General features: G+C 47.5%; 1 protein-coding gene across 7 annotated transcripts in view; it reads right to left on the bottom strand.

The window, feature by feature from the left end:
- Positions 1-565: 565 nt before the first annotated feature.
- LOC120954883 (E3 ubiquitin-protein ligase SMURF2) overlaps positions 566-16,249 on the bottom strand; it is a 42,860-nt gene continuing 27,176 nt past the window's right edge. For 6 of the 7 annotated variants that reach the window (XM_040375182.2, XM_040375181.2, XM_040375179.2 and 3 more), the window contains exons 4-12: positions 12,542-12,778; positions 9,035-9,983; positions 7,589-8,256; positions 7,068-7,519; positions 5,007-5,263; positions 4,731-4,927; positions 4,458-4,647; positions 4,173-4,372; positions 566-4,086 (exon numbers count right to left, since the gene is read on the bottom strand). In XM_040375182.2, the coding sequence (XP_040231116.2) occupies positions 3,548-4,086; positions 4,173-4,372; positions 4,458-4,647; positions 4,731-4,927; positions 5,007-5,263; positions 7,068-7,519; positions 7,589-8,256; positions 9,035-9,983; positions 12,542-12,778 (3,689 nt within the window). In that variant the 3' untranslated portion in view covers positions 566-3,547. The remainder of the gene's footprint in view (positions 4,087-4,172; positions 4,373-4,457; positions 4,648-4,730; positions 4,928-5,006; positions 5,264-7,067; positions 7,520-7,588; positions 8,257-9,034; positions 9,984-12,541; positions 12,779-16,249) is intronic. The other variant, XM_040375183.2, reaches the window with a different exon arrangement.

Raw genomic sequence — 16,249 nt, forward strand, 5'->3', positions numbered from 1 at the left:
CGGAACAATACGGCAAAAAATGATCTGATTTCAATTCAGCAACTACTATGGAGTGATCGGAAAAAAGGCTTTTGTTGCCAGTATACTAAGAGGTTCCATCAACTCTCCAAACATTTTAGCGACGATTCCGACAATTCCGGACGATTCCAGACGATTCCGACAATTCTGAACGATTCCAGACGATTCCGAACTGGTCCGGACGATTCCATACGATTCCAAACGATTCCAAACGATTCCGGGCGGTTCCAGCGGGAGTGATTGAACTTACCCTTCGGAGCTGGTTCAGAAATTTGATGGAACCATTCGGATCCAGTTCCGGTTTTTTGTTAATTTGGCCCAACTCTGATTTCGACCTCTTTTGTTGCACATATTACCTACCTTTAGGCGTTTGATACTGACGGGATATTTTGTTGTGCACATTGCCTACCTTAAGGCGTTATTTTTTTTCAAATTCAATTTTTATACTTACTTTCTATTCTTTTGTGTTTTGATTTTGATTTCGACAAATATTTTGATTCATTCTTTCATTTGAAGACAGGCATAGCGACACCACAAACAACAACCATTTACTTTGAACTGAATAACCACGATTTGTTTGTTTTTTATTATACAAATAATATACACTCCCTCCTTCCCTACTACTTCCACCATCTCATCACTTTCCTGCCATTCTCCCCCATCTTATCGCACCCTTTTTTGCATGCTATTGTCATGTTGTTGTGAAGTTCTCTTTTGCCTCAACCCTCCGTCCTAATCCTACCGTTGTTCGCAAACGAAAAGGGAGTGGGACGATTGTTTTTCTTTTGTTTTTTTCTCACGGCCATACATTACATCGAATGATATGATCATTGATCGGTCCCCGATCGTGTGAAGCCCCAAATGCCAATTGTTGAACGGTTCAGTGCAGCGCTTGGAGGTGTTTTTCCCATCCTTTTCTATTCGATAGTTTTTTTTCATTTTTTTAAAATTCCGAATGACAACCGGAACTCGCAAACGAAACCGCGAAATTTGGGAAGGACGTGGGAAGGAAAACGGTTCGACGAACACAAAACGAAACCCCTCCCCGTGTGTAAACCTTATTATTCTTTAGCTAGCTATAACGCGCACTCTCCACCATCGCAGCACTCATCGTTTTGTCTATATAAAAATGGATTAATTCGTTTCTTTTTACTTCACCTTTCTTTTACACATTTGATTAGCTAATGTTTTCCGATTTGGAGTTTGATTACTATGTTTGTGGGAACTTATTTGTTTTTTTTTTTTTGCGTAATTCGTTTATTTCTTTTCCTCACTAACTACCAGACCATCTCGAACTGCTCTTTAGTTGTGGTGTTTTTATTATTATTTTGTTTTGATTTTTTAGTTCTATCCCTTTTTGCTGGTTTTTGTTCACTATTGTTTGCGCTATATCATGTTATTATGCATCCGTTAAATACCTGTTTTGTTACCTATGCTATTCGCTTTCGTTTCAAAATTGTTTTCTGTATTTACGATTATTGTGTTTGAACTGTTTTATGAATCGTTTGTTTCGCTAGTAAGGTTTTAAAATTTGATTGCTGATTTCCTTCACCCTACAGAGACTGTTTCATAGTTTGATTTGCAATTGCTATTTATTGATTTAGTGTTTCTCCGAGTTGGGTACTTCTACCTATGAACACACACCCTTTTAGGTAGGTTGTTTGAGCACTTTTACGAACAGCAAAGACGTGTGCTAAAATTGGACTTGGATTCGAAAAGTGTAACAACTACCACATGATCTGAGAGGCGCGATCGATTGCCTCGAAAAAAAAACACGGGAAAGGCAAGACAGGAGTGTTCTCTACAGCTAAATGCTAGCATGCTCTTAATAAATGAGTTCGGTCTGTATGTGTTGTGTAATGCTATACGTTTGATAACGGTGATTCGATGTTCTGATACACACCTAACTAACGTCTGCCTAATGCTCTCTCTCTCTCGCTCTGTACCAATATATTTACACTGTAACAACAAATAATGGCATATATTTTTGGGAGGGCAGGGAGATGTTTGCGTATTCCCTCCTCGCAGAGTTCCTCGCTGAGCTGAGCTGAAAAGCTCGCTGATTTGTTGGAATATAGATAGGATGAACAAAAATAATAAATTGAAACAAAAAAATAAATAAACAACTTCATGCAACCCAGGCGGCAGCCGCCAGCGGGGTGTCTCTTTTCACCCAGTGTGCCCCCCCCCGAGTGGGTTCGATATGTGTATTCAAATCTTTCATGGCAATACAATCATTATCATGCTTCTTTTTTTTCCTTTTCCAAACACCGCAGTCCCATTCTCACATCTACCCCGGGGGGGAGGGAGGTTGGTAGCATTCCACAAGGTGTAGTTTGTTTGGTTACCTTTTTCCTTTGTCTAATCTCACCAAAAATTCTAACATTAAAGCTTGAAGCACAACGTCTGCGGATAAAAACAAGACCCCCTCCCTCTCGACACGTTTTAAAATCCCGCCCGACCTACGATCGGATTGGAAAGGGTGAGAGTAGTGTTTCGGTTGGTTTTTTTAACTACTCTAACATATCTTGCCAATGCTCTCTCTGTCCTCTCTTCCTTTTCTCTTTTTTCCTGTTCTGGGGATTCTTCATCGTTACATACAATACAAATACATACATACATACACACATTTTCACATACCCTCTTCTTCTTTGCTAATTGCTCTTTCTCTTTCTGTTGCTCTCTTGCTGTGTTTGTTTTGTTATACTTTTTTTTATACAATTTATAACATTTACAGTTACATATTTATAGTTATATTTATATATATTTATACGTGTATAATTATATCACTCGTTATTTTTGCATTCTCTCCTGCCCCACTACTGCTTTCCCCTGCTTTCTCTCTCTTTCGACATTGTAACATTCCAATTTCTCGTTTTTCATCGATCACGTGCAATTCTACATAATTGAACGCTTTTCTTTGTTTTGTTTGATTGTTTTTTTTTTCAAATACAAAAATTTATCCACTTTTCTATCATTGCTTTTTTACTAGTTCTTCTTCTACTCCCTCTTCTGTGTTTACTTGTAATAACTTTAGAGGCAATTCATTTATTTTTCCCTTCCCTCTCCAAAACCGAACCAATTGTAATTCACACTGACTGTAACTGTTTGCCTTGACTGAACTGAACACAAAAGAAGTAATAGGCTCGCAGGGACCTTATACACAATTAATAGACGGTAAATTAATTTTCCTTTCATACCACTGCCACCAACTGGGTTCGAATCCACTCGAAGCACCCCCGAAAGGAAAACAATTCAGTCCGTTTCGTTTCGTTTTTACTGCGTTGAGCGAACCACGTGGATCGGCAACGGGCATAATTCCAACTCAAACTCACAGCAAACACATTCGAGCGTGTGTTTGCACTTCCCACTTCCCACCAACCCGGAGGGAGGTGGTGGACAAGAACAAGAAAGTTCTAAAAACAAAAAAAACGTTTCCCCTTCCAAGCAGCATCATTTAAATAAAAAAAAACACCCGTAGCATGATACACTTTTTTTTTCGAACAAAAAAAAAACTTCTTCCCCCACACTACTCGACAGCGAACCCGCACGTCTCTTCGACGGCCTGCGTCAATTTGTCGTACATCAGCTGGTACGAGTCGTACATTGGTAGGTCGAGCCGGTTAAAGCAGGTGTGCGCTTTCGGCAGATTCTGCAGCGGTACGTCCGCGGTCAGGTGGATGGTAAAGAGCCGCGGACCGACCGCACCGGTCGAGCCCTGGAGGGCCCGGAAGCCCTGGAGCGGTACGCGGCACGAGCCGGTCACGAACTGGAGCAGCTGGGCGCGCATTTCCGGCGAGTACGATTCCACGATCTGCGGGAAAAAACGGGAAGCAAAGGGAAGCCAGTTAAATACATGCAAGCGATCTTTTCTCGTCGAGAGCTGCAAATCAGTACTACTAACCTGCCAGAACCACACGATCTGGGGTGTGTCGGCCGTACACTGCTTGAGCCGCGTGTTCGCCTTCCAGTCGTTCACGTCGATCTTGCTAATGCCGCTGATCAGCAGCTCCAGCTCGCGCTCGTCAAACGGTCGCAACAGATGGCTAAGGATTAGTTCGCCGAATCCTGCAAAAAGGGGGATTTAAAAGAGGGGAAAAACACCTTTAAACGTCTTGTCCCGGATTTACAACAGTAAAGCACAAGACTTTTACCTTTCGAGAGAGCTAAAAACTGCTGTTCGATACCGCGCATAAACCGATAGTTGACGTACAGCTTCACGTACTCGCGCTTGTTGTCCTCGGTCACCGCGATGGAGGCCCCGTTCGGTTTCAGCTCGTGCACCTTCAGCACGCCGAAGCTGTTGTTTTCCACGCTGAACGTTGAATCGATAATGCCCGTTATGTTGTTTTCCCTGTTTTGCCGGCGAAAGAGGTGAAAAAATGAAGACAAACTCTTACTACAAAAAACCCTTTTTCTGCCTGTTGCACTCCACTTACAGTATCCATGTTAAACTACGATGCAGATCCGGATCGACGTCCTCGATGTCGGACAGCGTGATCGGTTTGTTGAGCAGCTGCTTGTAGAACGGCAGCGTGAAGCCCCCATCCAGCACGTGATTGTGGAACACCGCAATGCCGAGAATGCGCCCGACAAAGTGAAAGTACGACAAATGTTCCGGATTAATGGCTGCAAGGAAGAGCACGGGAAAGAAATGGATAGTTTTTCGTTGTTTCAAAGCTCACAACACTACCACCATCACCACCACTTACACGAATCGGGATTAATCTGCAGCGAGTAGTGATCGTCCCGGCTGTACTGGAACAGCCCGTACTGTGGGTTGAGCATTTCGTGCGACAGCAGATACAACCATTCGCGGGCGACACCACCATAGTCCAGGCCCTCCTCGCCCTTGAACTTTACCATCAACCGTTTGCGCATATCTTTGGGACGCATCTTCATGATCAGTCTAGCGGGCGGGAAGGAACAAAACGTACAATCAAATATGTATCAGCGCCGTCCTTTGTGCCTGTCACAGCAAACCTTACCTATAGCTCTCCTCAAAAATTTCATTTCGAGACACCTCCAACCGGCAGTGGCCGGACTGGGGCTGCAGCAGCTGCAGCTCCTGCCGGAGCGCCCGTATCTTGCCGACCAGATCGCTCCGGTACTTGGGCAGCAGATCGGCACTGTCCATCAGGCCCTGCGGCAGATCGGGAATGTTGTTGGTCACATGGTTGGTGGTGGTGGTGCTGCTGCCGGTTGCCGCTATTGCACTGCCTCCTCTCGGTCCGTGCAGCATGTCCTGCGGGAAGAAACAGGGTTCGCGATTAACACAAGAAATGTTCACAGCCTCTACACCACGGGTGAATACGGTGAGTTAGCTCGTTGTTAATGAGTTAGTCAGTGAGTTAAATCTTAGAATGAAAAACCATATAATACAGTCGTTGCTCTGTTTTAGAGTTGGCGTGTATCTGTGTGTGTATTTGTATTGCCAAATTGCCATTATCTTATCCTCGTATTTGCAAAATAACGTGCCATAGTTAAGGGTTTAAGAATGCTAGCGTTGGTTTTCATATACAGGATGTTCAAGCGAAGGTTAAACAATTCCGTATTTTCCGAATATAAAATTCAAAATTGCCGTCATTAACATCGATTGTGATCTGTATCCGGTTTCAGAACTAGGAACCGGAACTGACTACCGGTACTTTAGGAAGGGTCACTATGACAGATTTAATTTCTGTGACTAGTTGCTGACAGTTTCCCTTCTCTTTCCGAATCGTTTTCATGGTTTTCAAGGAACATTGCGCAGCTGATTACAGATTAGTGATGGGTAAAGTTGGCAAACAACCGGAGCAAAAAACCGGCGAATACCCGACACAACTCCGATAGCTTTGGAGACCGGTGTTGGATTTCTCGAAAATTATTTTGGGTGCTTGGGTGCAAAAAGTCGACTGAAATGAAAAAGTGGAACTCGTTTGTCAATGTCTTCAAAATCGAGAGATCATGACTAGTGATGTGGGGTCTAGGGCGGATCCACGACTCCGATCCGACTCCGACTATTATTAGTCCGATTTTGATTCCGACAAAATGGGGAACCATTAGTTCCGCCCGGAGTCGAAGTCATCCGGAGTCGTAGTCGTTTGGGTAGGAGACGTCCGGAGTCGTCTGGAGTCGTCTGGAGTCGTCTGGAGTCGTCTGGAGTCCTCTGGAGTCGTCCGGAGTCGTCCGGGGTCATCCGGAGTCGTCCGAAGTCATCCGGAGTCGTCCGAAGTCATCCGGAGTCGTGCGAAGTCGTGGAGAGTCGGAGTCGTCCGGATTTGTGATGATTGTGATGTTGTTGATAATGATGATCCATGAAGAACTGCAGTTGACTCCGACCGCCTTCGATTCCGATCGATTCCGATCGACTTTGGATGACTCCAAACGACTCCAAACGACTCCGGACGACTCTAGACATCTTCGGGCAACTCTGGACCACTCCGGACGACTCCGGACGACTCTAGACGACTCCGGACGACTCCAATCAAGTCCAACTCCGAACGACTCTGGGTAACTTTCGATGACTCCAGACGACTCCGGACAACTGCGGACGACTCCAGACGACTCCGGACGACTCCAGACGACTCCAGACGACTCCGGACGATTCCAGACGACTCCGGACGACTCCGGACGACTCCAGACGACTCCGGACGTCTCCTACCCAAACGACTACGACTCCGGATGACTTCGACTCCGGGCGGAACTAATGGTTCCCCATTTTGTCGGAATCAAAATCGGACTAATAATAGTCGGAGTCGGATCGGAGTCGTGGATCCGCCCTAGACCCCACATCACTAGTCATGATCTCTCGATTTTGAAGACATTGACAAACGAGTTCCACTTTTTCATTTCAGTCGACTTTTTGCACCCAAGCACCCAAAATCTAATTTCCTGCATGAAATTCGGTAAAAATGTAATAACAAAACAACCCCAAAAAAGGAGGGCAAAATTTTGCAGGGACGGGGACGGGGGAAGGGCACGACGATTCTCACAAGATTTAACTCACTCACTTCCTTCTGACTTACTATGCACACCACACAACGACACGCCCGCCACGGGCTACTTACACCATTGGCGATTGGGTTGACCGCTTCGGCTAGGGCAGCGGCGGCATACCGGCTCGAACCGCTGCCGGCCGCCCCGGTACCGTTCGGAACCTGCGGTCCCGCACCGGACAGTGGAGAGGACGAGCAGCCGTTCGTTGCGACGCCGCCGCCACCGGTGGCAGCAGCAGCCGCCGCCGCCGCAGCGGCCACACTGTTCTGCCGCCGGATCATCTGCAGGATGTGCATGTTTATCCGCGGGTCGGTGAACTGGGTCGTACGGTTGTTGTGGTCGACGAAGTACACCCGCCCGGATGCCGTTTTGCGCTGCTCCCAGCCGTGCGGCAGCGGGCCGAGCGTTTCCGTCGTTAGGTTTTGCGTGTCGAAATCGCGCGGTATCCGCGGATCGTGCCAGGTGGACTGCTTCGTCGGTATGTGGTAGAAGTACACCTGCCCCTGTTGCGTGGTGCGAATTTCTGCCAAAGGGGGAAACAAAAAAGGGTTAAATCGGATTGATTTGCTGGAGAGAGAGCGCATTCGCTTACCATAACCATGGGGAAGATCGACCGCCGGTCGGATGAAGGGCACTAGAGCGGGCCGGGCGTTTGGAGGTGGAGCCATACTTCCACCACCCATTAGTGGCCGCGGTGGCCTGTCGCGGGAAGTGCGCCGCCGGCCCGGCTCTTCCGCGTGCCTTCCCGATCGGGTGCGATGGTACCGTGACGCCGACCCTTCCCGATGGCCACCAGTCTCTCCGCCGGTGGTTGGTGTCCCATGATGGTGCTGTGATCGTCCTCCTCCACCACCTCCGCCTCCTCCTCCACCACCACCACCACCGACAGTGTCGGGAGCGGAAGCGCTGCTGCTGTGATTGCTGACGCCATTGTGGGGCGACGAGTTCGCGCTGCCCGTGGTGCCAGCAGTCCCATTCGTGGTGCCATTGCTCGTACTCAGCGGCAAGTAGGAAGGCACCGTCGGTTTTGCCGCTGCCGGATGACCAGCAGGCTGTCCTGCATCACCCGTGCTGCGCTGATGCTGATGGTTCGGGCTGCTGTAGTTCGTAACACCCGCACCGGAACCGTTCACCATCACCACACACTGCTGTCCGCCACCACCGCCGCCGCTCGTTGCGTTCGTGCCGGACCGGGCGGGCGGTGCATCGATCGAGAGCGTCCCGATGGCATTCGTCATACCGGACACTTGTTGCGGTTCCCTGGAGAGAAGAGAAAAGTGGAGTCAATACTAAAGGCATCCTTACTAGTGGTAGGAACTCGGAATCAGACCTATTCGAGTCCTATTCCGTGTTCGGAATAAATTTCGGAACCGATTCCGATGCTGAAATCGATTCCGGAGCCGATTCCAGAGCCGATTATGATGGAATATATCCGGAATAAGAATCAGAATTGAAATAAGAAGTTTCAGAAGCGAAATCAGTCCGGGAATCTCCATGAGAATGGATCGTTTACAAGTACATTTGAATTATTTGCGGTTATCAATACGTAATATCATTGGACCCATTGTACAGGGGCGGTCCCGTTTGTACGACTTAACGAAATGCCCGTCATGCGCGGTAAAGAATAAGGTCCCGAAAGTCGGTACATGTCTCCGTAGGACGTTTGTGCCAAATAGAATCATTAGACCCAAACGCTAAGAAGATCATTCTTACGGAGATGCCGAAACCGACTCCGATTCCTAAGCCGATTCTGATTTCGAAGCCAATTTCAAATCCAAACCCAATTTCTACTCCACAACCGTTTCCAATCCGGAACCTATTCCGAATCCGGAACCTATTCCGAATCCGGAACCTATTCCGAATCCGGAACCGATTTCGACTCCGAATCCGGAGCTGATTCCGATCCCAGGGCAAATTCCGGATTCAATTACGGAAACTGATACCGAACCTACTATCTGGAATCGATTCCAGAAAACTTCCAGAACTGGTCGGAATCGATTCCGACTAAAAATTCATTTTTCCCATCCTTTATTCTTACCGTCCGCCATTTCCAGAGCGCGGAGACACATCCTGCTGCTGCTGCTGCTGCTTGGGCGACGTTATCGGGCTATTGATTTCGCTCAGCGGACTCGTATTCGACGAGCTCGGTGTGATCAGCAGCGATTCGTCCTGTATGCGGACGGGGCTTTTCGCCTCATTCCGGTGCCGATTGTGAGCGGGTGTACCACCACCACCACCACCACCCGCATTGCCATTCACCAACGCATCACCCCTGCCACCGTTTTCCACATCCTTTCCCGTTCGCTGCTCCTTCCCGTTATGATGCTGCTGCTGCGACGACGGGTGCTGCTGGATGCAGTTTTCCTTATTGTTCGAGCTGACCAGTATCTCGGCGGAGTGCCGCCGGCTGCCCGAATCGTTCGACTGAATACTATTGATGCTGTGATTGGTGGCGGACTTGGACGGACCGGCCGGTATCGTGGGGCAGCCGGACTCTTCGCCGACACCGTTCGTGGCGCTCGTTGGACTGCCGAGAATGTGCTGCTGCTGCTGCTGGTGTGGAACGCCTCCACCATTAACGGTCCCGTTGACGGTGAGGGGTGTGCTGCTGTTCGCCGCATTGTTGTTACCCGACTGGCGAACGGGCGGACCAGCCGGTTCCGTTGGCCGCGACCACTGGGTCGTCTTGGTGTAGTGGTTCACGTAGTACGTACGCCCATTCTGTGCCGACCGTTCCTCCCAGCCCCGGGGCAGTTGGTGCTGCTGTGGCGGCGGCTGCTGCTGTTGCTGTTGCTGCGGCTGCTCGACTATCATTGACTCGTCCGCGGCATCGTCATCCTCCGGGACGCGCACGTCCCCAGCCGGGCTGACGATTGCCAGCGGCGTACCGCCGGTCGCACTGTCCCGCGACAGTAGCGACACAATGATCTGTCCCTTGACCGGATCCGGATCATCCTGCGACCGTTTCACCAGATCGAGCCGTTGATCTAAAAAGAGAACAAACAAAAAATGTAATTAATGACCTGGTTGGTGCAAATGGCAGTGCCTATTCACGTGACGATAAGAAGTCAAAAAAAAACTGTAAACCAACTAAAAAATGGTCCTACAAAAACATCTTTCTCATTCTTTCGTCAACGAGTGTCCAATTAGGGAAAGCCAAGCACTGGCGCTGGTTGTCGCCGTCGCTAATGAGTAGTAAATACGGTATTGTGCGAAGCTGACTCCAAACTCTCCGACAAGAGGACGACTGTTTGTGACTGTGCAAACAGCTCGAAACGAGATTGCTTCAGGCGCCATCGGCAGGGAAGAAAACCTCACTAGAACAAGGTGTGGGGAAGAGCTTTATGCAATTTTAAATAGAAAGAAACTACTTTTTTCTCCCCAAATTAAGCTCTTTTCATGCTTCTCGACATTTTCTCTGCTGGTTCTTTTTTATATGCTGTCCGTTACTGAGATATGATTGCACATCGTCCAACACCAGCACACACCAGCTTTTATGGTTCTGTGAGAGGGCGGCGGCCTTGCAGCTTGCGCTATGTTCGGTACAGCCCCATGGACACCACTTTCACACTAACCTTCCAGCAAGACACGGGGTGGTAATAGTGGTGACCGGCAGCTACGATGATGATGCTCATCATAATCTTCTCCCGCGCGAGAAAAAGCGGAGCAGAATTAATTAATTTATAGCACCTTCTTTTTGTTCAAAACGCGAGCACACAAGGAATCCCCCAGAACGGGGAGAATGGGTTAGCAGGAGGTTGGTTTAATAGAAGAAGAAAAGCGCAGATTCGCAGCCGCTCGGGGCCAATTGCTTCACAAGGGCTGTTGGTGATCGTTTGAGAAGATTGTGACGAATTGTGTTTCCGCCATTGTCATCTGCGCGCTTCGCGACAGAGCCTACTGTGCATCTTCGTCGCAGTAGCCTGCATTATTGACAGCGTCGGTGTGATTCGCCCTGAGGTGATGGGACTGCTGCAGGGTCTGCTGCTTGGGAACACACCATTGCTTTGGACATTGTGAGCTGTTGTTGGCCCACTTTCTCGCTGGAAGCTGAAACACAGATCACCAATGTTCTCATCGCGCTGCCCGCATTCGTCAGCGGGAGATGTGCATCCAAGGCCGTTGGCGAACACGACCCCGCCATATACACTCACGCATGTGTGTGTGTGTGTGTTTGTGTGCACGTCTAAACAATGTGCCTTTCCCATCAAGTGCACTTTGACTGCAGCACCCTTTTAGCGTACCTCTCTCTCTCCTTAGTGTTTTCGCAGCTTTCGCAATCCCTGACAAAACGTTGCACCGTCGGAGGGGAAAAACAAATGGAGAGGGAAAGTGGTGCTTTACGACACACTCTTTGTGCCACCATCAACACCACCACACCATACGCTGGGAGCTGAAGCGCCACTTTCTAGCGTAAGAGGGCAGCAGCACACCACACACCAATGGGAATGGGGGGAGAGAGCGTGTTCCGGTGTTCCCGGTGGTGGGAAGACGGCCTCGTGATGACGTCGCCGCCTGCTGCACTTCACAAAACGGTGTGCAGGTGCAATTAAAATGAAGATTTCCCTTTCCTTCTCGGTGCCTTTTAACGGGCAAACGCAATCTAGGGACGGAGGACCACGCTCAAGCACCATCCATGCAGTGTGCACCATCCGGCGTCGCAGCGGCATTCCGAATGCATTTCAAGCCCTCTTTTACCCTTAATGCTCATAGTCACACACACACACACACACATACACATATATACTCTCAACGATTTTAATTTAATCTGTGCAGATATTATTGCAACAGGGCATGGAATTGTTTTTTTCGTAGGGAAATTTAAAGCGTAAAAAGCGAGCACTTTGCGTAGTGACATTTGGGAATGAAATTCATATTTTGTACATTTATTTGCGTTACCTAATATGTAGATCCTACCTAGCGTTAAGAGATATCTATGAAGCTGTTATCTTGCTGTCGTATCGTATGCTAATTTGAAAAAGAAAGAATTGTGTTTTTATTCCCTTAATATGCATCTGCTTCGAAGACTCATTCGAAACACGAATTATACAGTAATTCTGAATAAATGAAGATTCGTGGGAAGTGTTCCGAATTCTTCGTAAGTGAATACTTCAAGATTCAACACAACACTGATAAATGAGAACGATGTCTTATGAAGATGTTCAAGTGTCCTGATTGATATCATCAGAATCAGAAAAATAAAGGAAAATTAAGTTCAAAGGTCAACCATATCTACAACAAAATAAATTTAGTAAAAGGGTTTGAGCTTCAGATCTCAGGAAGATCGATACAGACTTCAGAAATGGGCCCGTAATTCCCGAGCGGACTTCCTTCATTAATGTGTGAGTCGTAAGTTGTACAGATTTAAATGTTCCTAATGATTCCTTCCTACATACTTCCTACACATCTTCGTTACGTCTAATGAACTTTACACGGTTGACTATTTTCGAACGATTCTACGGTCTTTGATCTCACACGCCCAGGAACATCGTTTGCAAGAGCCAAATTGATGTCCGATATTAATGATATCCTACAAAATACTTACAACCCGTATCGCGGAGCAGCTGGATGCTGGACGCGGCTATCCGCACACAGCCCAGGAAGGCTTGCCGCTTCGGCATCTTCCGGTGGTTGTAGATGGTGATGAGGATGCTATCGTTCTTGCCGAGGAACAGATCGTAGTGCGAGTTCCAGCGCGGGTCCAGCGACGCTTTGCAGATCTCCGTCGTGTACTCCTGGGTCGTGCCTTCCACGAGAATTTTGGCGAACGGATCGGGCAGTCCTGTTTGGGAGAGAAACAAAGACAGAGAGAGAGAGAGAGAGAGAGAGAGAGAGAGAGAGAGAGGAAAAGAGATTTAGTAAAGTGTGATGGGGACATTACTGGTTGTACACACGTAATTGAACTTCTCCTTCTCTTGGGAGAAGGCCCTTGCGGTGTGTTTCGAAAGGGCTACACTACCAACAATAAAGTAATCAAAGCCCACTCGGGTAATGGTTACGGACGGGGTTAATGGAAAGCAATACAGTTCCAAACGACAAGCTACACCCGACAGACATTCCTACCAGCACACCCTGTACCATCATCATCCTCTCTGATACAATCTTCACGACACTCGACTGCTTAAAGTCTGCAACGGTACCCTTCACAACTCCTCCGTAGACCCCCCCCCCCCCCCCCCCCCTTAGCTTTGGGGTCTTTCAGACCCGCACCATGACGATGATGATGGCGTGCGCCGAGCCGCATCGGAGGCCTCTGTGCTGCCTTTTGTGGCCCAAATTAACCGAGGAAGTCGATTGTCAATTGGTGTCCAGCCATCACAGCCTGGAGTGGGTAGGTGGTGGTACCGAGAGCCGAGGGTAGAGAGCAAGAATGGACGGAAGCAGAAAACAAACAGCAAATGTGTTGCACTAGCAAGTGACTTACGCTCGGGCAGGGCACGTACGCGGAAGCCACCAGCCAAGACATGATTCCCCAACCCTCTCGCACATTCCCTTTCGTTTCCAGTCTGGTGGCGTGTTTGTACGCGCTCCGATGCATCTTTTGATATGAGCCTAATTCGTTTCTATTAATGGAGACAATGATTGCACGAGCCAATTCAACGGTTGCAGCGGTTACATAATAATGGTTAGTTACATTTCCTGTATCCACATGGTACGCACTGTCCGGGGTAAATGTGTCAGTGGCAAAGGGAAAATGGAGAAGAGTTTTGTTTTACGATTACGATGACAAATTTGTTGAACATTAATAATGCAAAAGCGCTGTGTTTCTGTGAAGAAGCTTATGATATTCCATTTAGTCAATTAATAGATTGTTTTTCATCAACCAAACTGTTTTATTGAATGGCATCAAATTTATATTTGGCTTTTAAAAACTGAAGTCCAACAATGGGGCCCTTTCCATTTGAAGCTCGTAGGCTGAAATTTCAGCCTGTCAGCTATTTGCATTGTATAGCAGTTTTCGAGCAGCTATCTAAATGAGTACAATATACAGGTGGGTTTATCCCAAGGTGTATGAATTTAGAAGGCTGATTTTTATCGCTTCTGCTTCTGAATGAAGATTTTAAGAGTGTTTTGAGTATTCGTCAAGCCTCCAGAAAGCTCGTTGGAGCAAAAGTTTTCACTCGTTCTGCCAAAAAGTGATGTTCAAAATTGGTTATGAAAAAATGCTCTGAGACCATCTGGACTACATACACTTTGATTCCAGATTTCACCACCTGATCTCTTTAATGCACCTTGGGATAAATGTAAACAACACCGTGTTTTCGAGCAGGTACTCGAATCTAATTCTAGCTTTTAGGCTAAAATTTTCTAGACTGAAAATCGCAGGCTAGTTTTTTGTGTGGTTTTGTATGGATTGTTTACATGATTTCAGCCTCCAACTGTCAAACTCCATACAAAAAACTAACTAGAATCGTGAAGGCCCCCAATAATTGATTTGAAGCCATTTGATTCCAATCGCATTTGAAGGTGTTTTGGTTTGAAAAGTTTCGTAATACTTTCATTATTTTTATAACACAGTTGTTTACCCTTTTCAACACCGTTTACCGTTTAACCAATCTTTTCAAGCCATACAACAAATGGACGTTTGAATACATTTATTTTCCGACTTAAACCGCCAAATGTCTAACTCCTTATAAAAATCCAGTTGGAATCATCAAACTGCCCATTACCAAATTAATTTGTAAACAAACAAACATGCTCTTAGCGCTCCCTCGAGGAACTCATAAAGTTCGGGAGAAGAATGTGTAGTAAATTATAAAATTAACGCTTAAATGTTTCACGAGAAACGAAATTTAACATAAACACCGAAAACAATTCAACCTTATTAGGTAAACTGCAAGCGCATTACTTCCAACGTCTACACGCACAGCAGAGCAAAACTTCGAATGGATTCAACAACTTCAAACTACTGCTGTTGCACACCTGGTGAAACAAACTTTAGATAAAGAAAGCACATTAAAACAGCACACACACACTAAGGCCAGACGACAGACTCCCACCCCATCATCAGAGGGAGTGTTTCCAATTCGGATGGCAAAGCACACTTATAGGAATTCGGCATTCTCATACAAAGAGTTCGGCCACCCCCCCCCCCCCCCCCCCACACACACACACACACATACACACAAAGGGCTATTAAACTTAGCACAAGCAGCTCGAAAGTTTTGGAAAGAAAAATAAAAAGCGAAAGTTAATTAAGCACAACCTCGGTACGGTCGCTCAGCAAAAGCAACCACGTGCTCTGGTGGTGGTGGTGGCGCAAGGCGAAAGTTTCCAAAACGACCTCCCTCCGGAGTGTTCTCTATCCCCAGCATCATGCACATGCACTCCACACCCCGAAATGCATACGCGCTATTGTGTTGCCACCGCCACACCGCGTTGAGATTGAAAAGGAATCCCGAGAAGCGCATACGACCAGATCCCACACCTCCCCTGAGGGCAGACCACACAATGCATCGCGTCTCGTTCGACTCTTTTTACCATAATATTCTATGCGCGTTTGAATGGGCGAGAACCCCCAAAAGGGACGCCCAGAGTTTTGGGAGGAGGGATCAATCGCCCGATGCTGCTGCTGCTGCTGCTGGACAAAGAATCCGTCCGTGCCGAACTGGAACGGTCGGTTTGGAGAAAGAGATTGGGCACCCGTGACACTATACAATATCATCCAACCGGATCAGAATCTAGCACAAGCGAAGGCAACAGCTATTGGGGAGGGGGAGTTCACTACACTAGTTACAGCAAAGTGTAAAGGTTTCCCGCGTACCGTCCTCTAATCTCTCACTCTACCGACTCTTGTACAAACCCACCCGAAAGCATTACTGCAGTGCGTCAAGTGGCAGACACACACAAGCTGTCCCCCGTGTGTTCGGGGGAATCCGCATTGAAGGTGAAGATACATTCGGTATACATAATACACCGGGGTGTTCTCGCCCCACGTAGTACCTCTCTGCCACGGTTCGTTAACTGTACCTTTCCTCGACGTGTCGCAGTGAGTCTCCCCTGAGATTCGCACAATACATACAGACACTCCTCTTCGCCCTTTAATCCTCCACCCGAAGATCTCAAAACCATCGCAGTAGTTGCTCTGGAAAAACATTCAAACTTAACCTAACACTAACTGCACTGCACTATGGTCTTGTGACCTACTGGCAGTATCATCTCCCATTTTTTTCTCCTCACTTGATACATCTGTCTGGGAGGTAGAGAGGGAGGACTACCAACGAACAAGTGTGAGGCGATTTCGAGCGGCTTC

Source organism: Anopheles coluzzii, chromosome 3 (genome assembly GCF_943734685.1).
Source record: "Anopheles coluzzii chromosome 3, AcolN3, whole genome shotgun sequence".
Classification (NCBI taxonomy): Eukaryota; Metazoa; Arthropoda; class Insecta; order Diptera; family Culicidae; genus Anopheles; species Anopheles coluzzii.